Source organism: Panulirus ornatus, chromosome 19 (genome assembly GCF_036320965.1).
Source record: "Panulirus ornatus isolate Po-2019 chromosome 19, ASM3632096v1, whole genome shotgun sequence".
Taxonomy (NCBI): Eukaryota; Metazoa; Arthropoda; class Malacostraca; order Decapoda; family Palinuridae; genus Panulirus; species Panulirus ornatus.
The window spans coordinates 56,983,809-57,007,972 of NC_092242.1; the positions used below are offsets into that span (position 1 = coordinate 56,983,809).

The 24,164-nt window shown below is 37.8% G+C and overlaps 2 protein-coding genes across 5 annotated transcripts in view; both read left to right on the forward strand.

Moving 5' to 3' along the window:
* The window catches only part of LOC139755534 (uncharacterized), a 38,109-nt gene extending 17,711 nt beyond the window's left edge, over window positions 1-20,398 (forward strand). For both annotated transcript variants that reach the window (XM_071673942.1, XM_071673940.1), the window contains exons 7-12: window positions 1,489-1,637; window positions 3,859-3,963; window positions 8,535-8,778; window positions 8,989-9,114; window positions 11,423-11,602; window positions 20,173-20,398. In XM_071673942.1, coding sequence (XP_071530043.1) covers window positions 1,489-1,637; window positions 3,859-3,963; window positions 8,535-8,778; window positions 8,989-9,114; window positions 11,423-11,602; window positions 20,173-20,322 — 954 coding nt within the window. In that variant the 3' untranslated portion in view covers window positions 20,323-20,398. The remainder of the gene's footprint in view (window positions 1-1,488; window positions 1,638-3,858; window positions 3,964-8,534; window positions 8,779-8,988; window positions 9,115-11,422; window positions 11,603-20,172) is intronic.
* Window positions 20,399-22,304: 1,906 nt separating this feature from the next.
* Window positions 22,305-24,164, forward strand: part of LOC139755542 (amino acid transporter heavy chain SLC3A2-like) — a 123,169-nt gene continuing 121,309 nt past the window's right edge. For 2 of the 3 annotated variants that reach the window (XM_071673954.1, XM_071673957.1), the window contains exon 1: window positions 22,305-23,281. The gene's annotated coding sequence lies outside the window, so the exon portion shown is untranslated. The remainder of the gene's footprint in view (window positions 23,282-24,164) is intronic. The other variant, XM_071673959.1, reaches the window with a different exon arrangement.

Here is a 24,164-nt window from a genome sequence, read left to right on the forward strand (position 1 = left end):
GAGGTTTGAATTATAAACTTTCAGACTAATTTCAGAATTTGACCTGCTTGCCCTGCACTGCAATATTGATTCACTTTCCCTCTTGTATAGGTATTGCTTTGGTTTTTGCTCTCAAGAGAAGGCTGCTTGTGTGGCCCCACCACTAGATTGACAATTCAGTACTTGGTAAGGTGCTGCACAACATAATTACTGTGTGGTCTTTGGTAACTCAAGGTTGGGTCAGTTTGGTAACTGTTTCTTTCCCTAAATCTCAAAGCTTTGGAACTCTAACCTCTCATGTCTTTCCCAGTAAGTATGACCTGGCATATTTCAAAAGGCAGCTTTTTCCACATCCTCCAAAATTTGTAAATGCTTTCCATTGTCTCTTCTTCCTTTTCACTAACCTCTGTATTTCAATCAAGGCCTGGCCTGTATGTGGCCTTTTGTCTGAGATTGGAGCCTAAAAAGAAGAAAATAATCTTTGGTGCTTTCCTTTGGATCTTCTCTGTTAACTCTGTATTTACTTTGGTGAAGTGACCAAATGTGAGAAGCACATTAGCTTTGGCCATGTATATGATGTGAACATCTTGCTGAATATTTCTTTATCTTTGGACTTGATTGCAGTTATGATGTTTGCTAGCAGACATTTGATCTCTTCCTATTTTTGTAAGGAGGGACACTGCCAGTGGGTAAGAAATGGTGTCAACTTCTTTGTCTTTCTTAGTCTTTCTTATACACAGATTCCAGCAGCTTATTTCCTGGTAGATGATATTTATTTTGATGTCTTCTTTCACAGTGACTCATCCTCATTACTTTATATTTACTCAGTTTGAACTTCAGAATTAGATCAACTTTGGAGCTTGTCAAGGTTCCTATATAAGTTGATGCAATTCTCCTCACTTCTCATTTTCCTCATAACCTTTGCATCATTTGCAAACATATTCAGGTAGGAGTCATTACTTTTTAGGAAGTCATTCACATAGATCGAGAGGAATAAGGATTCCAGAACAGAACACCTGTGGCATTCAGCTGGTGACCACCTACTCAGAGAAGGCTGTCTCTGACATGCATCCTTTGTTCCCTTCCACTAAGATAATCTTTTGTCCATTGGAGGAGATGGTTCATATGTTGTTCAAGTACAAAAGATTTCGTTTTTAGTTATTTGATTTTATTTGGTGAAATGTTCAAAAGAATTAAATTACTCTTGTTTTCCAGAATTCTTATGCATAAAGACTGGAACATCTTTTCATTCTTTTAGGTTCTCAGAGCATCTCCACCTCTTTTTTTTAAACAGTATTGCTCTCCACCTGTGCTTTGCTGTTGCTTTGCCATCCTAAATTATTTTTACTCTTAAATACCCCATCTCACTCACAGCTCAGAATGTTTCACCATTCAAAGCTTCAGTCACAGTGAGATTGCCCATCTCTGTAAAACAAAATATCCATAGTCTTATTCAAATCTGCCATCACAATATCATCTCTGTATTCTCTAAAAATAAATCTTTCCCAGTTTCTGGTCAATGAGTGGCAGAAAGAGGAAGTGGCAAGACTTGAGACAGCTGGGCTAACTGCTGTAGAGATGGAGCCGCTAGACAACCAGATCTTAGCAGCCCTGTATTATCTTGGGTCTACTGACAGTCTGGCCTCAGCCAGTACAAGGTGAGATTAAAATCACAACTACAATGAATCAACTTAGTGTGTAAACTGGAAAAGGAGGAGAAATTTTTATGCAACTACTACGCAGAGGATATTTGGTACATTATCTCATCACCAGTGCAGTTGTGTGAAATTATTTTTTTCATACTGTATTGGGAGGGAGTTTTACATATGTGAGTTCCTTTCTCTTGAAAATTCTTGACTGTTGCACAACGTATTTTTATGTATGCTGGCTACAGTAACCAGTCATCTGATTCCATGCATCTTTACTCATATACTATAAATGTTTCTTGCTTCATATCATGTAATGCCCTCTGGTTGCTCTATCCTTACATCTTTCAAAGAACTGTTCGCTGTCTACATCATTGATCTGTTTTAAAAACTTAAATATTGTGATTAGGTCATCCCTAACTCCTTCCTTCCAAGGTGGGCAAATTTCAAGTCTTTAAGTCTTTCCCAGTAAATCAGCCCTTTTATCTTTGGTACCATCTTTGTTACCCTCTTGTGGACCTTCTCTTTTATATTTTTTGTACTTCTTAAGGTGTGGCAGCCAAACTTAAGAGTATAGTCTAGTTCTGACATTTTGTTTGATATGAACAGTTTACTAAATGTTTCCTAGCCCATATACTTGAAAGCTTATTTAATGTATGTCAGCAGATAGTTTGTCTCCTTAATTATTCTCCTAATGTGGAACTCACGTGTCATGTTATGTCGGACTCAGGTGTCATGTTATAGAAAATTTCAACTCATAGTCCTTCTCACACACAGAATTCTAAAGCTTATTGCTTGCTAGTTGATAATCATATTAAGTGTCTGTCTGTGTCTGCCTGTCTGTGGATAAACTCTCATTAGTACAGTTATTCAAGAACAATACATGATAGAAACTTCATACATGGGCCATAAGCACTTGTATAGAGATGATGAATTGATTGGATTCTGGGGCATTTGCATTCAATTAGGATTTTTTTCCAATACTTTAACTATAACTTATAATCTTGACTGATTTAGTGCTTGATTCATTCACAGATCTTTTGATCTTGTTAATTTTCCCCTTGACTGAATGTATGTAGTGTAGAGAATAACCTCACTTATTAAACACTACATGCAAACTGGTGGGCAATAGGCCATGCTCCCCTTGATTTATTATGTTGCCCACAATATGAAGTACACTTTGTGCAAAATGGTTACGTTCAGTTGGCGAAATGTGAATCTTTTTTGTATGTATTGAATATAGATACATTCACAGATCATTTATCTGTGAACTCTTTTCTAGGTAAATTATTTATAGCTGTGAAAAAACTTTGTTCATTCAGAAGTTAATGATGATTTGGTTTATTCATTTTAAAAATTAGACTATAAAACCAGTTTAGAATATTAGGCAGGAACATTAGGTAGAAGTAGTAGGTAGGAACTTTAGGTAGGAGCCTCTGAAAACACTGCAATGGAGTTACCCTTTGCCAATGGCTTGTTAAGGATGATGCACCAAAGGCTAAGAAGTGTCATTGGATTTCTCCAGTTGTGGAGACTCTTTTGCCATGTCCACCCCCTTGAGGGAGCTCCCAAAGGGAATGGGTGCCACCCCTTTGAGGGAGTTCCTGAAGAGAACAAGCATCAGAGATTTAGATAGATAGATGAACAGATAGATAGATATACACATATATATTCTAGTCTGAGCCAGGTACTCATTTTATCAACTAACCTCTAGGGATGGATGAACAAGCTAGGTTGACTGTGGACCACCTATGGCAATGAGGATATGAATCTACCTGTGTGCTAGACTATGAGTGGCCCATGAAAGAGCCATGGTCAGGATTGCTAACTATTTCGCCATGGAAGTCCACATTATGGTATCTTCCAGTCTCTGTGTTTGTGTCTTTTCTTATATCCAATTGCCCATGGCATTGATTGTCATGCATACCTATCATGTATTTTTCATTCATGGCCTTGAGTCCTGTATGGATATAATTGATTTCCACATGTTGATACATACCAAGGTTTGTATGTCTGATTCATAGGTCTGGGGCCTTAATAAAAGATGAAAGGATTGTCATGGCCTTTCAGAATATGATTATCTAAGTATCTCCCGTTGTGAATTTTCAGTTGTTCATAATTTTTGATATATTTTTTCATATATAGATTCAGAGTAAAAGCTTCCAGATTTCTTGATGTTATTGTTAAGTTTGCTGACTTCCTTCTGATTTTTGATATATTTTTTCTTATACAGATTCAGAGTAAAAGCTTCCAGATTCCATGATGTTATTGTTAAGTTTGCTGACTTCCTTCTGAAACAGTCTGACATGTACCTGAAGTGGCCTCCTGTGGAGGAAAGGTGAGTGCAGACAATTGCATAATGAAATGATCTCTATGTTTCCAATTTACAGTATGATAGTAGTTTTATTCATATTCACTTCCACTGTTTTCTTCCTTCACTCATCATCAGATTGATTCATCATTTTATGCAACTCCTACCTTGATTAAGTCACCAGAACAGCATCACACACCTAAAACAACTGCAGTAACTTCAGCTTGTCTTGCCATTGTTCGGTAGTACTCCACATCCTCCAGCCTTACTCTTATTTCAAATGATGCCTCTTCCTTAACAACATTAAGCATCCATGGTCATGTTAAGCAACCTTTTTGCTTTTTCATGTTAATTTCAGAACATTCACAGATGCTCTGATCAATATACAAAAGAGGATACAAAAATTAGGAACATGGTTGAGATCTCATTCCTAAAGATATAACTACAAAGTACCTGCAACAACTAGATCAACACTTGCATACTCCTCTCCATTGCTTGTCCTCCCAGATACATCCTCCATCCTCAGAACCTTACTTATACTCCCAGCACTTTTCTGTGCAGAGATTTCAACACTCTTTACCCAAGGTGAGCTTATCATATGCCAATTTCACTCTCTTGAATGTTCAGAACCCCCGCAAGACCAACCAAACTCTCAACCCATCATATCCAACAACTTACATTGTCAGACATTACTTTTGCCCTTCGGTATTGCATATGAGGACCACTCAGCACTCATTCTACTGGCTCCTTTTTCCCAGCTACCCTTTCTGCTTACACACAACAGCCCACCCAACCATCAAAAAACATTCATAAACAACTGAAAAGCCGATTGGCCAGCATAGCAATATAGAATCCACGTCATCTATTTCAACATCATTAACCAAGCCTGCAAAAATCAGCATACTTAATGGACATAGCAAGCAATATAATGTAAACTCTTCCCAACAGCAGCTGGATGCCTCATAAAATAGTGAAACACTCAGACACAGCTATTCACTATCTGCATAGACCTTACAACAAATTCAAACTCTAAACATGACCATCACCATTCTAGTAATGGAAAAAAAAGGGCACTCAGGAATTGCTACCTTAGCATGATCAACAGCAAAATCAGGAGCAACTGAAACTAGTGAATATTAAAGAAAATTCACATCTGCACTACCCTGGTCCCCATACTGAAGCACTGTTAACTTAGTGTAGCTGCATCCCATCTTCAAAAGAACTTAACATACTCATGAAACACTACTCAAAAATCAACCCAAACTTATCACTCCCACACCCATCACCAAATTATTTACAAAATCACTAAGTCACTTAGATGAAATTACTTACCCATGGTTTCTTACCAACACTTATGACTTTATTAAAACTCAGTCCTTCACTATCCTCCATAAACTCTTTATCCACTCCACTTAGAAATATACTTCACTTACCTGGTCACCTAATCTTTTCACAGAAAACATTAGAAAACTGTAAATCACCCAAACAGAGCCCTGAGAATAAGCACGAGCTGGATAGCAACCATAAACATTTAACATCTATACAGTGTGACGGAGGTCCTTCCATTTCAGTGTCACCTGGACATGTTAGGTGCCCAATTTTACGCAGTAGCATTGGACCTCACCCATCCAAGCCACTTCATAACCAGCTAATAACCCCCCATGCAGAACTGAAACACTCACTCGGCCTCCTCTTTCAGCCGTATGTATGCAGAGATCCCCCTCATGCCAAGGATGCACTTCCGACATTAAAGACACTGAACACTTACTTCTCAACAGCCCTGCATTCACCCTACCTAGACAGTTATACAACGCTGCCACACCTCAAGACCTTTGGTTGCAGTTACTGGATGTGGCTGACTTTCTGGGTACTGTGAGAGCTCCATAAAAGGGGTCCTTGGGTTGCAAGGTTCATTATAAGGGTCATGCAATACTTCCAGTATGAGGCGAATTAAGAAATAAAGAACTTTGACATTTACATAAATATCAGTTATATTCTAACCCTCTAAGATTTCATTAAAGTTTTGTATGCGCTCATTTTAAAACCCTTTTTTTATATTGTCCAAATGCATTCCTATCCTCGTAGAATGAGAAATAGACAAATCAGGTACATTTGACCATGTAAAGTCCATGGATAAGTTGTTGTGCCATCAGTATTGTAGATAACAGTGAGCAATGATGCAACCAAGCTTGATTTATTGTATTTTTTTTCTGCCTTACATATAGATGGAATTGTCTTTAATTCTATAACAATCACTATGATATGTACACATACTCTCTGAGTAACATTCATAGTACTTAATTACTCCTTGCATCATAAAACTCCACAGGCAGGACCATTTCATAAAGTACAGTATTGCTGTGTGTGGCTCTCTGTGGGGAAGAAGGGAAATTTAGGCTATGACATCAGCATGTACTCATATGTAATACTTATCATCTTTCTCATCCCTTGAGGGCAGCTGGGCAATTGATGCATTCCTACTTACTTTTCACATCCCTCATGACCTTTGCATCATCTTCAGAAATATTCAGCCAGGATTCCATACTCTCTAGAGCATCACTCCATTAGTGACCTTCACTCATCTGGAGAAGGGTCCTTTGACCTGTTTCGTTTTATCCCTTCCACTAAGATAATCTTTGATCCATTGGAGGAATATCCCCCTTTATTTCAGCTTCCCACGTGATAGCATAAAATGCTTTCTGGCAGTTCACATAAAAACAGTCTGCCTAGCCTTCCCATTTTTCTAAGACAGAGCTCAGTTTCTTATAGTAATATATGTTAGTTGCACATGACCATATTACCTCTCATTTTGGTAGAAAGTCATCCATTTGTGCTCATCAGATGAATTAGTCTTTAGTTCAGCACTTCTTCTCAATCTCTATTCTTGTGAATGGGAATGGCATTTGCTATTTTCCATTCTCTTGGCACATTGCCTTTCTGTAGCAATATCTTGAACTGTATTTCAAGAGGTTTGTTTAGTGTATTTTCACATGGCTTCAGCACATATGTTGAGCTATGAAGACCATGAGCCTTGTATGGGTCAGGACCTATAAGTATTCTGTCCATGTCATATCGTGATGTCTCCAAGTTTTCCTAAACCTTCACCCTGTCCCATCTCGCTAATGCTGTACAGCAGTAGTGTCTTCCATTGTGAAAACACCTGAACTTGTTATTCATTTCCTCACCTATCCTTACATCATCTGCAATTTTTCATATGAATCCCTTACCCTTATTAGCTGCTCTTTAACTGACAATTTGACAATTTACTAAAGACAAATTTGTGGAAAAGTTTTGGATTTTCTCCTTCAATGTCCACAACATTCCTCTCAAAGTATGTTTGTTTCTCCATTCTTATCCTGCTATACTTGATCCTTGCTCTTTTATACTTTGCGTACAGTAGCTGGCTTGATTGCACAACTCAAAGGTCCTTGATTTTTGACATCTATTGAAGCATATCCTTTTTATTTTGTAACCCGCCCTCTGTCTCTGAGGCAAGTGCTAACCATGCTCCTATTCCTTCATTGTAAGTTTCATCAAACCTTTCACCAAACTGCCCTGGTTCCTGGCCTCTTAACTCTATTTCCCTATCTATGTTACCATAGAAATTGATGAGGTCAGTGTGATTTCCGTGATTTTATCGTCTCTTTAGGACATGTCTCATCTCTAGCCTTTTAACATCCTCATTTACCACATGATCAAAGTTTTGTGTTACATGATAATTTTTTCCAATTGGTGTATCATGCATGATATTTTCAATATCCATGCAAGTTTGTGTGAAGATATGATATAGTAATGATCTGCAGAACCTTCACATCACCATGAAGAGATATATGCACAGTCACCATTGGAAAGAGGAAATGAAGATGGTGAGTACTCGCACTTTCCAGTGGTGATAGGGCATATAGTAATGATGTTTAGTCAGTCCTGCTTATCCTGGTGTGTTCACTGACTTATCAGTATAGGAAATTTTCCTGCATACACTTTAAGAACTTGTCTCTGTTATTCCCTGTCACTATGAAAATCCAAATTCTGCCAGTCTGTCTCTTTATAAATGAGTATATGTGGTTGTATTCGTATTGATTGGTGTAGAGGGTATTTGGTAGTATATGTGATCAAACTGTATGTTATTATTTTTTTTTTTCTGGATGGGGTTGGGTAGTTTGAAGAGGTGACAAGATGGAAGGGGTCATGTTCATGTGCAATAAATTGTGTACCTGTTTCTACTTGCAGGTAATTTATTTTGATGGCTTAGGGTGCTTTCTGTTATGATTCTGATAGTGTTATCTTGCTGAGAGATTTTTGATATGCTAGGGACCCAGGGTGTGAAGGCATAGTTTATAGTTGTCTTTATGAAGTTTGTAGATTGTGGAAAGGATTCTTTTTTTTTTTTTTTTTTTTTTTTTTTTTTTTTTTTAGTTTTGTCCCTATGGGTATATTGTAGCTTGTGTAGATGCCGACAACCTGCAGTATCATAAAGCTCACTCTTTTACATCTCAGAAACGAATCTTTCAGAACCTTAAACTTATTGTACGTCAAAACATAATGACTGTTATTGTCACTGTTACCTAATTCAGTAAACATATTTTTTTTATTGACAGGGTACAAATAGCTGAGATTATCAAGCAAGATTGTGGGTTTCCTGGAGTATTTGGTGCCATGGATGCTTCTCTCATCCATATGATGCCACCAGCTGGGACTGATAAGTACAATTATGCATATGTAAATGAGGAAGCAGATACAAGATGTGCCTTTGTCCTACAGTTCATCATTGACCATAGATTAATATTTCGAGATATTCACTTGGATTCTCCTAAGACAGGGACTCGAATTCAAGTTTTTCAGGTAAAATACAACTACTTCATAACTTCTGTTGAAATGTTTTCTTGCTTTTGTCTGTGTTTGATAAAAGTGGAAGCATTTTAGTGCACTAATAAGTTCTAAATGCTTATTCTTATTCCTGTTTAACATAAATTGACATAAGTAAATATGAAATTCTCTGTGATACCTCTTTTCTGTACCCTAATACCTATTTTGTTTGTCATTCTGTTTAAGGAATCAGATGCTTGGCTTGTTATACAAAATCTTACAAGTGCAGAGACACATTTAGTAGCACCTGCTGTATATCCATTGGCACCAGCCATCATGACACCACACATGACAGAAATGCTGTCATATCAGGTATTTTGAAAGATTTTAAGTGTATGTTAAAGCTTTAAAATCATATGTAGATATTGACTTATATATAATGACTTATTATACATGACAGCTACAGACTGAGTGTGAACGAATGTGGCCTTTGTTGTCTTTTCCTAGCGCTACCTTTTGCGCGTGCAGGGGGAGGAAGTTGTCATTTCATGTGTGTTGGGGTGGCAACGGGAATGAATAAAGGCAGCAAGTATGAATTATGTACATGTGTATATATGTATATGTCTGTGTATGTATATATATGTATATGTTGAAATGTATAGGTCTGTATATGTGTGTATGTGAACTTGATATATATACATGTGTATGTGGGTGGGTTGAGCCATTCTTTTGTCTGTTTCCTTGTGCTCCCTTGCTAACGTGGGAGACAGTGACAAAGAATAATAATAATACAATAATAAGATATATTTGCTATTTCACTCATGCAAGCTCTTAGTACTGTAGGTAAAACTTGCTTTCACTTACCTCTTTTATTTTCATATCTTTCATAATATATAACTTGTCATATTGTCTTTACTTATATGTTTTCTCCATAAACAGTGCCCTTACTATTTGGATGAACATTAACATAACTTAAGTTTACCCAGATTTTAGTGTTCTGTATCTCTAAAATGTTATGATAGTTCTAATTCTTCTTTTCTCTTCTACAGTATCCAATGAAGTTACTGTCTCTTTCTATTTATAAATGGTTTTCATATACAGTTAGCTTCACTGTCAATCTATCATGTAAGTGCTGCATTTTCACATTCAGAGCAGGGGTCTTGATTGTCTTTCCTAGCATTTTGCAGACAACACTCATCAGCAATACTGGTCTATAGTTCATTACAATTTTCTGATCTTTTTAAAAGTAGGCACTGCGCTCTCCTTTAATTATTTTTTACATTTCACACAACGTATCTAGTGTTTCTGCACTCCCCAAGTTCATGTGGAGAGACTTCATTAGGTCCATTCGCTGCATCTGAGTTGATTCTTGTCCCGTTCTTTATTTTATTTATTTTATATATTTTGCTTTGTCGCTGTCTCCCGCGTTTGCGAGGTAGTGCAGTATATTTATGATATATTTATGTTAGACGTAGACGTAAGCAACATAAACATAGTTTAAGAACGGGACAAGAATCAAATGCCTTGTTTAATCATGTTAAAAACTATGTTCATTGTATTGACTGGAGTAATGCCATCTCAGTTATTAACTCTAACTCTATTACCAAGAGAAATATCATTGAATCTTCTATTATTGAATACACAAAGAATTATAATCTTAATATTAGTGATGGTTTATACAAATTTGATAACTTTATTGTAGATAAATTTGTAAAATGATAAGTTTATGAACGCTTGTTGTATGTTTTGGACAATCACATGTTTACCAAATGGTGTCCTAGCTTCGTCTCTTTGATGTATATCAACTGACTTTTATTTCTCTCTTGTGTCTCCCCTGATGATGTGATTATTACACGAAAGTGCACTTGGGAACTTATCGTGTTTCATTTTTCCCGTGGACTCATAGGAATATCTATTATATAGTATTTTCCTGTTGTTACTTTCACTGTTACAATGTGTAATGAATGGACCATGCTATTAAATTACAAGAAACTTTTGGTTGTGGTGTATTAAGGGAGATAATCACCCTTCTCCTTTCTCTTCCCTCCCATTACTTGCTCTCCTGAGGAAATATTTCATTCAGTTTCATCTCTTTGTGAGTTACATCTCATCAGTTTGTTTTCCCTTATATAATCTTTCAGCTTTAGCTTTTTTTCTGTTTGCTACTGATTCATTACCATTTGTGTAGATTACTTTCAGTCTTGCTTTAGCATTACCAAGTATACCTGTCCTCTATGTGCAAATTGTGAGTGCAGTGTGTTATGCAGACTTAATAGCAAAATCTCGTCATAGGTTCTTATAGGTAGGAAGGTTGTCTCTATTTCTGTAAACCATGATTTGTTAGCATCGACTGATTACTTATTCATTTTAGCTTAGGGATGTTATGATTTTGTTTTACATTAACAAAAATGATGGGCTGCATATTCAGACATGAGTATCTTCAGCCCTTATTTTGGTCGTAGATGGAGTGAGAAAAAAATTTTTAATTCTTGCAGTCTAGGAGGGAGTTGCAGTAACGGTATGGATGTTAATTCCTCAATGAAGTTATAAAGTTCTTTAATGTAGTGTTCTTATTTTGTCACAGATTTATTTCAGGAATATAGGGTTTAGCATGATTTGGTAAACAGCGTTCCTTTCATAATTGCACATATGAATATGCATGTTGTTTTTATCTCCTCAGGAGGCATTGTACAATGAGAATCACCAGGAAGCTCATAAGTTGACTACTAATGCCATGACTGTGTTCAAGTCCAGGTTTAGGCGTATGCAAATGCTTGATGATCGTGTAGCAACCAGTGCAAAGTTTGTGAAAGCCACCTGTGTTCTTCATAACATTGCTCTTATGAATGAAAAGGAAACAGTAAGTAACTGATAATTTCAGGCTAAACATAAGGATTAAAAGTTTGACAAAGATAGATGTTTTCTTTATTTTTATCTGGAATGTATTTTTTTATTTCATAGAGAAAAAACATATAATTGTATTAATGTGAAAAATATAAATCAAGGACTGTAGGTATAAAAACAAAAGATTATATACGCAAATGAAAATGAGGAGATGAGTGAAATACTAAAGAAGCAGTATAATCAGTGTTTATTGAGACAAATATATTTTTACCTCAAAGATAAGTGACCCAAATAACTTCATCCTCACTCATAATTCCTTTGTTACATATTACTGATTTCATCACCACACCACAGGATTTCAAGAGTTCCATGACATTATCCCTGTGCATTCTCCTTCAGAACCAGACTCAAAATTTTCCAAAGATAAGGAAAGTACCATTAGGACGAACACTACACTTCCTTTGGAAAGAGGGCTTGGATCCTGGCATAATCCCAGAAAGTTTGAAACTTACTCATGTAGCCCCACTTTATAAAAGAGGAAGCAGAGCAGTGCCAAAATTCAATGGATAATATCTGTGACAACATATTTTAGAATTTTCAAAAGAATCCTCAGCTGACTAACACTATAGACTTTGAACAGACAGTCTATGTAACTTCAGATAGCATGTTTTCAAGGTGGGAAGGTCATGTCAGTCCCAGTTAAGTGATTACTAAAAGAGAATTGTAAAGGCACAGAAGAACAAGTAGAATGCTGATGTGTTATACACTGACTTTTCACAAACTTTCATCAGATGTGACTGTAATGTCATAGTAGAACTTTCAACAAATATAAATGTGATGTCATAGCACTTAAAATGAATGAAATGAGAATAACTAGAAAATTGAATATATGTAACTTCTTAACAAAAAAAAAAAAAAATCACAGCATATAAATCTGGCAGCTTCCAAAGTCATCAGTGTGAAAAGCTAAGTTCCCAGGGGACTGGCCTTGCACCTTTATTGTTTCTTATTCTAACATTTGAAATAGATGTAAACACAAACCACAATTTTATGTGTTCCTTTGCAAATGAAGCCAAAGTAAATGTAGACAGTTCATTGGTAGAGGACACTTTAACCTACAGACAAACATAGATTAGGTCTTTTGATGGGCCTTTGCTAATAAAATGCTTTTTGATATAGAAAATTGTCAACTCACTTATGAAGGAAGTGAAGAATACCAGACAGAAACAAACATCATCATATCTTGGAAGAACAGTATAAAAGACTATGGGGTAATTTAAACTGACCTTACTTACCTTAGTGAACATGACAGGGCAGCAGTAGCCTCCTCCAAAAAGATGACAGGCTGGATTTTACAGACCTTCAAGATAAAAGAGGTACTACTACTACTACTTACCCAAATAGAAGAGTGCTGTTTGTTGATAACTTCTTACAGAGCAAGGGATATTGTAAAGTTTGAAAGTGCAAATTTCTTTCGCAGCCTAGTCTGACACTTTCAAGAAATTGACCCACAGGAAACAGCTGACAGCATTGAAAATGTGTTCTTTAGAATACAGAAATGAGAGGCATATGACTTGGAAAATCCAGAAAGACATACATTGTTAGCAAAATACTTTGTCTGCCTCCCCATACATTTTCAATGGCAGACATCTTTCCTTTGGCCTTGAGTGCCATCTGCAGACATCTTACTGTGGAATCGGCAAGGTTTCTGAAGTATTCTGGGTCCAGTTTTGAGTTAATGTCTCAATCTCCTGAATGAGGGGAAGCTCTGATGAGGTGTTGCTAGAAGCAGCCACCTGATTGTGCATTTTGAGTGGCCAGTGCACTTAGAAATCTAACATGTACTTACATTTTCTTCTAAGTAAGAATCTGGGTTATCTTCTCCTTAGAAAAGTAATTGTCAGCCATCTTGAAGCACAGATGGAAGAAATACAGTTCCCAGAAATGAAATTCCCAAAAGGAAGTGGCAGCATGGAATAGTAAAGAAAGAACATTGTTCATTCGGGATAGCCTGAGACACATTGAGGCAGGTTGCTGGTGCTTACACTGTTAGAAACACTAGTCTCTGTGGCTAATGTACGATGATTTCACCCTGAGAGCATGATATGCTTTACTCAAAGTAAACCTTAGCTGTGTATTACCTTTGAAACTACATGCAGGGAAGACAGTATTTTTTGTGGACCCTGTAATTCCCAATTTACTTTCGGAAATAGTTCACTGCTGGCATTCTAGGCATGTAAGACTTTAAAATGTGACCTGTGAAATCAAATTGTGCAAACAGTAGGGAAACTGAAAGTAGCTTAGGCAATTAGGACATTGTTTAATGCTTTCATTGCTATTGCCCTTGATTGAGGGATGTGTTTTTGATCCACAAATTAAATTTTGCAATCACTGCAGGCTACTTATAAATGGCAAAACAAATAAAGCATGTAATTGGAGGCTGCCTGGAGGCCACAGTAGTCCATTAGTGACCTGCATGTTGACAGCTGTTCACAACTAATAGTGCTTGTAGGTTTGCTGAGGAAGACAATTTTTTGTGTCTTTGGCAATGGAAGAGATGTCCATAGGTTACTAATGGTACAATAAGTAAGCTGGATATTTAAACCAAGGCAGGAAAATTTAGATTATTATGTGACAATAGAAGTCATTCTTTGTGAGATCATCAGATGACAATGTTACCTGTTTAAGGGTTTAAGGTTGCATAGATGGTTTCCATTAAATTGAAGGACACCTTAGGCAGGTTTACATGAGGAAAACAGACAATAGGAGGCCTGATTGGCCCACGACTGGGTTGTCTAGTTAAAAAAAAAAGAAAAAGTGACTGGACAAGAAAATATAACTCTGCTCAGCAGTCTTTTAAGCTATCACTTACTCCCTGCTGCTGCACATTAGTCTTCTAGTGTCCCCATTACCTCTGTTGTATGTAAGTTTATTTCTGGCATTTTTCATAGAGTATAATTGAATTTATAAAATATTTGTCTAAACAGCATTTGAAGGTATTTTATAGTCTTAGCATTTACTACATCTAATGGTAATTTAATCCTGTGCTCAACACACTTGGAGGAAAAGAAGCTTTTTCCTACATCCGTTTGTCTTGGCAACCATATTTTTTCTTTATTTCGTAAAGATGTTTGTGATTAAATTCATCGGCCTTGTTCAGAATTTTGAACACTTGGATTAAGTTAACACAAAGTCTACATTTTTTAAGGGGGAAGAGATCCAGTCATTTTAGCCTCTCTTTGTATGCCAGATTCCTAGGATGGGATTAATTTTGTCATGCATCATTGTACTTGCTATAATTCTTCCTCATATTTTTCATAGTTTGGGGACCACCACTAGCCTGCATATTCAAAGTGTGGTCTTACTTGAGAATCATAAAGTGTTGACACTTGTTTCTGGTGTCTTGTAATCTATTTTCCTGTCTATGAAACCTAGAATTTGCTTGCCTTTTTCATTTGCTGCTTGACAGTGTTTACTGTTTTTCAGATTGTTGCTAATGACAACTCCAAGGTTTATTTCTTCATTTACTTTGAATAGAGAGTTTCTGAATGGCTTGTAGTTGTAACCTATATTCTTGTCTCCAAAGTGCATAACTTTACTCTTGCTTACATTAAATTTCATTCGCCATTTGTTTGACCACTCAGCTAGTAAGTTAAGATTTCTTTGAATTATGTTTTAGTCCCTTCTGTTTACAGTTATACCTCCTAGTTTAGTATCATCAGCAAATATGGAAATCTTAGATATGAGACCAAGTTCTAGGTCATATTATGAAAAGAATTGGGCCTAGGACTGATTGTGGCCAATCTGATGTTTTGCCATTAAATACTACATGCAGCTTTCTTCTGGTAAGCTATTCTTTGGTCCGTGTACAGAGATCTTCACCAAATTTGTGTGCTTTGAGTTTATTGAAGAGTCTCTTGTGAGGTACTTTATCGAAAGCCTTTTGGAAATGTAAATATACAACATCATACAGAAATTTTTCGTCCCATTTCTGATAGATAACCTTAAAAAATTGCAGCAAATTCATCAGGCAGGATCTTCTATTGCAGAAACCGTTTTGGTTTTCCAATATAATTTTATGTTCTTTGAGGAATGTGACAATTTTATCTCATATTGTTATTTCCACCATTTTACCTAATGCAGATACAAGATTAATTGGGCAGTGGTTCAAGGCACACTTTTTGTCTCCTTTTATGTATATATATTTTATTTATTTATTTATTTTGCTTTGTCGCTGTCTCCCGCATTTGCGAGGTAGCACAAGGAGACCTGGGGACAGGGGAGAAAGAATACTTCCCACGTATTCCCTGCGTGTTGTAGAAGGCGACTAAAAGGGGAGGGAGCGGATGGCTGGAAATCCTCCCCTCTCGTTTTTTTTTTAATTTTCCAAAAGAAGGAACAGAGAAGAAGAGGCCAGGTGAGGATATTCCTCAAAGGCCCAGTCCTCTGTTCTTAACGCTACCTCACCAACGTGGGAAATGGCGAATAGTATGAAAGAAAAGAAAGATATATATATATATATATATATATTTTTTTTATTATACTTTGTCGCTGTCTCCCGCGTTTGTGAGGTAGCGCAAGGAAACAGACGAAAGAAATGGCCCAACCCCACCCCCCATACACATGTATATACATACGTCCACACACGCAAATATACATACCTACACAGCTTTCCATGGTTTACCCCAGACGCTTCACATGCCTTGCTTCAATCCACTGACAGCATGTCAACCCCGGTATACCACATCGCTCCAATTCACTCTATTCCTTGCCCTCCTTTCACCCTCCTGCATGTTCAGGCCCCGATCACACAGAATCTTTTTCACTCCATCTTTCCACCTCCAATTTGGTCTCCCTCTTCTCCTTGTTCCGTCCACCTCCGACACATATATCCTCTTGGTCAATCTTTCCTCACTCATCCTCTCCATGTGCCCAAACCACTTCAAAACACCCTCTTCTGCTCTCTCAACCACGCTCTTTTTATTTCCACACATCTCTCTTACTCTTACGTTACTCACTCGATCAAACCACCTCACACCACACATTGTCCTCAAACATCTCATTTCCAGCACATCCATCCTCCTACGCACAACTCTATCCATAGCCCACGCCTCGCAACCATACAACATTGTTGGAACCACTATTCCTTCAAACATACCCATTTTTGCTTTCCGAGATAATGTTCTCGACTTCCACACATTCTTCAAGGCCCCCAGGATTTTCACCCCCTCCCCCACCCTATGATCCACTTCCGCTTCCATGGTTCCATCCACTGCCAGATCCACTCCCAGATATCTAAAACACTTCACTTCCTCCAGTTTTTCTCCATTCAAACTCACCTCCCAATTGACTTGACCCTCAACCCTACTGTACCTAATAACCTTGCTCTTATTCACATTTACTCTTAACTTTCTTCTTCCACACACTTTTCCAAACTCAGTCACCAGCTTCTGCAGTTTCTCACATGAATCAGCCACCAGCGCTGTATCATCAGCGAACAACAACTGACTCACTTCCCAAGCTCTCTCATCCCCAACAGACTTCATACTTGCCCCTCTATATATATATATATATATATATAGGAGCAACACTTGCTTGTTTCCAGTCAGCTGGCACCTGACCATCTGATAGAGATTTATTGAATATTTTTGTTTTTTAGCTGATTTCTCTGCCTGTGAGGTTATTGCTACTCCCCAAGGATCCCTGCCGCCAAGGTCCCATCCATCCTTTACCACTACCATTATAGTGGTCAAAATGGACTCCTTGTTCCTCAGATCCCATTCACACTCAGAATCCCACTGCTTAAAAAAAAAAAAAAAAAAAAAAAAAACACTCCCTCATCCTCCCCCACTCTCCTAGATCCTTTGTTAGCTAGGCCATGACTTGCTCTCCAGAGTAGTTTATTTCTATCAAAAGAAATACCTAATATTCTCATCCAGTACTCTGCCAAGATGGGCTTTCCTTGATTTAAGTGAATACCATCCCTAGCGTACAGAGATCTACCATGACTAAAATAGGTCCCATAGGTCTATGCTAAACACATTATCCTCCTCCCTACAAGAGAGCTTCAATTCTTCTGTTTATCCCCAGCATTCTACCGAGGGTATAGGAATCGATGTCATACCTTGGCAGCAATCCTAATATTATAAGCTTCCTATGACTTTCTTTGAACTTGTTAAGTTCCCTATACTCTGCTACTATTTCCTCTGATCTCTCGTTAACTGCATTGCTCGTCTCCACCTGAATGACAAAAATCACATCCTTGGGATTGTTTGAGACTGCTTTGTCAAACTTTTCTTGGACTTGTTCTATCTTAGCACTTGCATAACTCAAGTTCTTCCTATTTCTACCCTTCGGACAGAACTCCTGGTCCTGATGTCTGATTATAGAGTCCCTAACCAGGATGATGCTATGATCACCCTGCATTTCATCATCTAGTACACTAAACCTATTTCGAGTGGAGAGTTGTTCATTTGGCTGTTCAGTAATGTGGTGACAAATTTTCCTCAGGTCTCTACAGTTGCTCTCCTGCCATCAAAACTTTCTACCCTAGACGATATACCTTTGTCTGTTTCCTGCATTGCAACTGCTTTTGCCACTAAGAACCCCGCTTCCTCTTCCCATTCTTTCATCGTAACATCTAGCTTCTCCAAGACTTCGCTCCTTCTTTCTAAATCCTACCGAAAGTATCAAATACATGGCAGAACTAACAAGAAGTGTACTCACCTTTTTTGTGGAGAAAGTCCCTGGTGAACTCCCGATGGCATCTAGGGCTGGCAACTTGAAAAACTGAAAACATCTTCTAGGATTTTCTTAATAATTAAAATGTTTTACCAAGATTCAAACAGATTTCAGTGAGATTCAAGGGATTTCACTAAGATTCAAGTGGGTCACTAAGAGGCACACAAAAAGACCTGTCTGAAACTGAGTCAGTGAGCTTTTCAGTAAAGCAAGTCTGTTCTTACAGATTCAAACTTTCCTCACTATCTGTTTGTATATGAAGCAGAATTGAATACTCCTGTGTTGTATGGTCTCTAGCAAAATATTGAAAACACACATATTAGATTGAATTCAGAGGCACTTCACAAGCAAAATTCAGGGGGATGGAATCACCAGTTTGCAGTTCTGAATATTCTTTTTAGAAAAAATTCCTAACCTTTTGGGATGATTGACTACCCTGAGCAGATTTTCCGCAGTGGTGTTGCATGCTTTGGGAATGGTAAGAAAGAAACATTTGGCTTACTTTTAAACTTAAAACTCAAGGTGGTTTCCTTCCCAGAACATTTGTGATTGGTTTGAGGTACAGTATGAGTTTCCAGGCTGTGATTCATGAGCCAGGTTTTTAGGACATGTCTTGGTAATGTATATAAAAATTTTGCTGTGGAAAAGTGGAAAGGCATTAAGATTTGTTCAATTTTCACTTCTTTACAAGTCACGTAGGTAACATCTTGTTGCAACAAATGTGGTCTTGGTTATGAACTTGGTTGACTATGTTACGGCCAACAACTAGGGAGGTATGTTTACCAGTACTACCTGCCTTGGTACCTGGAGGGTTAATGAAGGCTACTTTGTAAGCCAGAACTTCAACAATGGTTGTCAAGTTGCATTCCTCTGACCTAGTTAGCTGTCTTTTCTTTCTGCCTCACCCACATTTGGCCTGCTGGCATTCTGTCCACATACATACAATCTCGCCTTGTTGCACACAACACCTGACAGCACTTGACTCTCCCAGCTCATTCCTCATAACTCTAGATTTTCCTGCTATGAGCAGTACGTGCATGCCCTCACCTTTTAGCAAAGTGTAGGAGCAGTTGATAGAAGTAGTAAGTAGAAACATTTAGGCAGGAGCATTAGGCAGAAATATCAGGTGGAAGTAATGGATAGGTACATTAGATAGCAGTAGTAAGTTGGAACATTAGGCATGAACTTTAGTTGACACAATAGGTAGTAGTAGACAGTAGGAACATCATAGGTAGTAGTAGTCAATAGGAACATTAGTTAGGAGCCTATGGCCTATTAAGGGTGAGGCATAAAGGCTAAGAAGCAGCAATGGAGTTCATTTGTTATGGAGACTATCACCATGGCCACTCTCTTGAGGGAGTTCCAGGAGGAAACAGGTTGATAGATGCTGATGCTGGCTGAGAGTGGTAGAATGATATGTAAAAATACATAAAGTTAATACTTTGGAAAGTTTGGTTTGACATTTATTCCATAAATTGTGAATAGTGCAGTTGAGGCTGATGAATGGTAATATAAGGTATCAATTGTTATGTATGTGTTTGATTATAGTCTTTGCTCTGTTGAAAATGATGGTAACATGATTTAGTGAGTCTTCTAAGTGATGATAACATGATTTAGTGATTCTTCTTAGAAATGATATTCATGAAAAAATACAAAACACATTATGTCCTTATTAATGCAGAAAGTTGATATATCTAATGAAGGTTCATATCCTAAACAGTCTTTTCAGCAGGTGTAGTTTGATCTATCATCTTTCTACAGCTGCTGGTATTTGGCATATTTTTTAGAGACTCATTGTGTACTTACAGATAATGAGACAGTAATATTTGGTATATTAATTCACAGGTTTTGAATGACTTAGGTTTAGAATACAACAGTGAGCTGGATGAAGAGGGTTGGCATACTGTGGGCGTAGAAGAAGTTGTAGCAGAAATTGGTATCCTTGGTGGAGAAGAGAAAAGACATTACCTTACTACTGTTATGACTCCTAGATGAAATGTATGTACTTTAGACACTGCTGTTGATATTGAAACTGAAATCCAATAAAAGGAATATAAATTTCATAATAGAAGGGCTCTGATTGTTACCTTCCTGACTTAGTATCTTCCTATATTGAATAGACAGTGCAATTAAAACCTTAAAGAACTCTCTTGCAACAGACCCTGACAATATATCGCACCTTATAAAACACTTTGGCCCTGTTGCAATCCAAGCACTTACAGATATCTTTGACTACTCTGGGCTACACAACAAAATCTCTAACATCTGGAAACTTGTCAACAAAGTACCAGTCCTAAAACCCTCCAAACCACTCAACAACCCCTCCTCCTGGTACCACCATGAATCACTTCCTATATTTGGTATCCAAATCCTTGAAAACTTACCTCCAACAGACTCAAGTAAAATATCCCATTCTCACACACACATCATCTCTTCACACCCAATCATCACACTACCACCCTACAAACAGACCTCACATAACATATCTTAAAAGGCTTGAACCTTGTTCCACATATTAGTGGCAAGAGACATCAGAAGAGCATTAGACACTGTTCCCAACACATCCTCACATAAAAGATTCTTGATACTACGCTCCATAAAAATGACAAGAAGTGTTTGGCCCACTTCATAGCTAGCTACCAAGCTAGAATATCTTATATATGCTTCACCTTTAAAACTTTAAACTCTACCATGGAATTCTCAAAGGAGCAGTTCTTCCTCCAAGTCTTTTCAGTCTCTTTTTACATGATCTTCCATTACAATCTGCAGACCTCAGTATAAAGGTCCCCTTATATGCACATGACCTTACAATCAACTCACAGCATCCTGACATGCAAATAAAACAGAACTGAAGACAACACAAAAGAAAGAATTCAGAACAATCACCGACTACTCAGCAGCCACAAATATCTAATGACTACACACTGAAACAAGAGATCCTCCCAAAACATTCCCACTTCAATATGGCTGACACCCATTTCTTTGCATCAGAACTAGACCCCGTCAAAACCACAACTAACCAAGAGCCATCCCAAACAGATATATCAAGTTAACCCCTAATGAACACTTCATCAGTCCATTCTCACAGATTCCTAGTCTCCACCAAGACAGCAATGAAGGCAAAATGAGTGTAAATTTCTCTCCCTTTAATACACGAATAGTAATCACTATACTTTATGACCCATGGTCCTTCCCTGTAGATGTGGCTGGCTTCTTTAGTGGTGCAGGAGCCCTATAGAAGGTAGAAGGGACTCCTGGGTGGGAAGGTAAGGTAAGCTATACAAGACACTTTTTTTTATATGTATTTACACTAGGACCCATTTTTCAAAGCTACTGTTGGTCAAAAGGGACTTCTTTTTTTATTTACTGTGTAACTCGGGGCACGTCCATGTCTGTCTGTGCCAGTGTATGACACACAGTCGTATAGTCATGGCCTCAGCATCTTTTATAACAGTAGGGGGGTGATTCCCTTTGTAGGCCCTTCCTTCTTCCCCAGTACTTACAAGCACAAAACTATTTACCACAAGAAACAATACTTTGAGAGCATTTTTACAATAACAGTGTGCATTGAAATATTAATTGAGTGCTTTCTGGCACCATCATGTTTATCAATTATCTCCGTGCACATAAATGGGCTCATCTGAAAATTTGCCTCAATGGTGAAAATTCCTGAAAAAGTAAACTGTTTTGCCTGACACATGTGAGACGCGACCGTGACTCACTGTGGCGGTCCTTCCACTTGTTTGCATGAAAATGTCTATGAACGCGAAGGGTCTCCATACATCTGTATATGTTACTGGTATGTGTTAAACAAAATCAGAGATTTACCCCTATAATAACGGTAGATGAAGTTTATTTATCAGGGTGACACAGTGAAACTACGAATTCGATAGTCCAACTGCTTGTTTTGACATTACGCCAGGTGTCTCGTCCAACCTCCCAGCACGAGGTAGTATCAGTCCTCGTGGGCCGGGCCGCGCACGAGGGCCAGGTAACCATGTAATTATTTGTGTGTTACGGCAAGAGTTCTGCAGCTGTGTTGCTCCGTCTGTTAACCCAGTATATATAAGTATATCTTGTCTTACGAGTGTGTTACTCACGCACAACAGCCTAAGCCAGGGACTCCTATATCAACCAGCCCCGAAGGGATTACCACTGGGTCGGTTGAAGGCCTACTGCCGTGCCCATGATTCGGACCCAAGAGGGCCCGACCCCGGGCTGACCCACGCTCACCTATGGTCACCAGTGCTTAACCACAACACCAAGGAGGCCTATGTGCAATAACTAATGTCAACTAGAAACACGGATTTCTGTCAAGTGCATTGAACGCTCTGTTGCAAGTGGAATACGTAACTCAATGTGTCGTTATATCGCAGGAAAATTAGTGTTTTTAACAAAAACATCAAATCATGTAATATATCAAAATAAATGCAGATATGCTTCCAATGAAGCACCGACATTTCCGGCTCGAAAACCAAGTGATTAGTTTTGTGGATGTGTTGGAGAAAGGTTGATTTTGATTAACATTTACGGTTGTGTGGGTCAGTGATTAGTGAACAATATAGTTGGAAATAAGTCGCTAGAAGATTCGCCTCCACAAACATTTCCTAAGCTACGTGTTATATGTGTTAGACAGTAGTTACATATAATTTGCTTACCTTGGTTTAGGTTAGGTACGAAGACGAAAGGTTTAATAAGAAAGATTAGCGTGGATTACCAACCTAGCCGTAACCTAACCTAGCCTAGCATAGAAAAACCTTGGGGGGGGGGGGGACTAGTCTTCAGACTATAGTTGAGATATATCGTGAATGCAATTATGAAAAAATTAATTCAGTGTAACTATCAAATTATATACAAACTCAGAATAAAGTATGATTTGAAAATGTTTAGTGACGAATTTCCAGAGGTGTGACTTGACTGTTTGGACGGCCCTACACCTGACGGACTACGGAAGGTAAGTTATATTTCTATTTACTAACTTGATTAACCATCACATTTCAACTGATTGTTGGTGATATAAGGAGTTCTGTTTGGCCGTGATGTTTCAAATGATTATAGATGATGTGTCCTGTGTTTTTTGGTCACGATACTTCAATTAATTGTTGGTGTTATGTTGAATCTTGTTTGGCTCCGTTGTTTCAGTTGATTGTAGGTGAATTATCGAGTGTTATTTAACCATATTTCAACTTATTGTTGATGATATGTCGTGTTATTTGCTATGAAATAACTTATTATATGTGATATGTTCAGTGTTATGTGGTCATGATGCTTCGCCTGATTATAGGTGACATGTTCAGTGTTTGGCCATGATTTCAGCCGGGTATATGTGACATGTCGAGTGCTTTTTGGTCATGTTTGACGGAATTTTTCCTCAGCGGCCGTGTAGATTCCATTGATCAAGGTAGCTTGACCCATTTTGTGCGAGTTGTAACTTACAGAACTGGTTGTTCTCGGCTGATTTGTGTGTAATGCTATTTAAAGCCTGGAATGGCGTTTTACATGTAAGCTGCTAGGTTTCTCCTTAACACTGTGTAGATGACATGTATATAGAATGTATCATTTTGAGGAAGCTGACCCCAACGGAACAAACCTTCATACATAAATTCTTGTCATGTCTGTCTACTATATCTATCTGTCCGTTAGAAAATATAATGCGACGTAGTGAACATGAAAAAATATAGTGAACATGAAAAAAAATATAGAGACACATTCAAAGAAGAATTATTGTTTATAAAAAGAGTAATAAAATTTTTTCACGGAAAACTAGAAGAATGGTATGATGAGAGACGCCATATACAGCAAGCGTTATGGTTGGATCTGTTGGTGTGGTAATATTG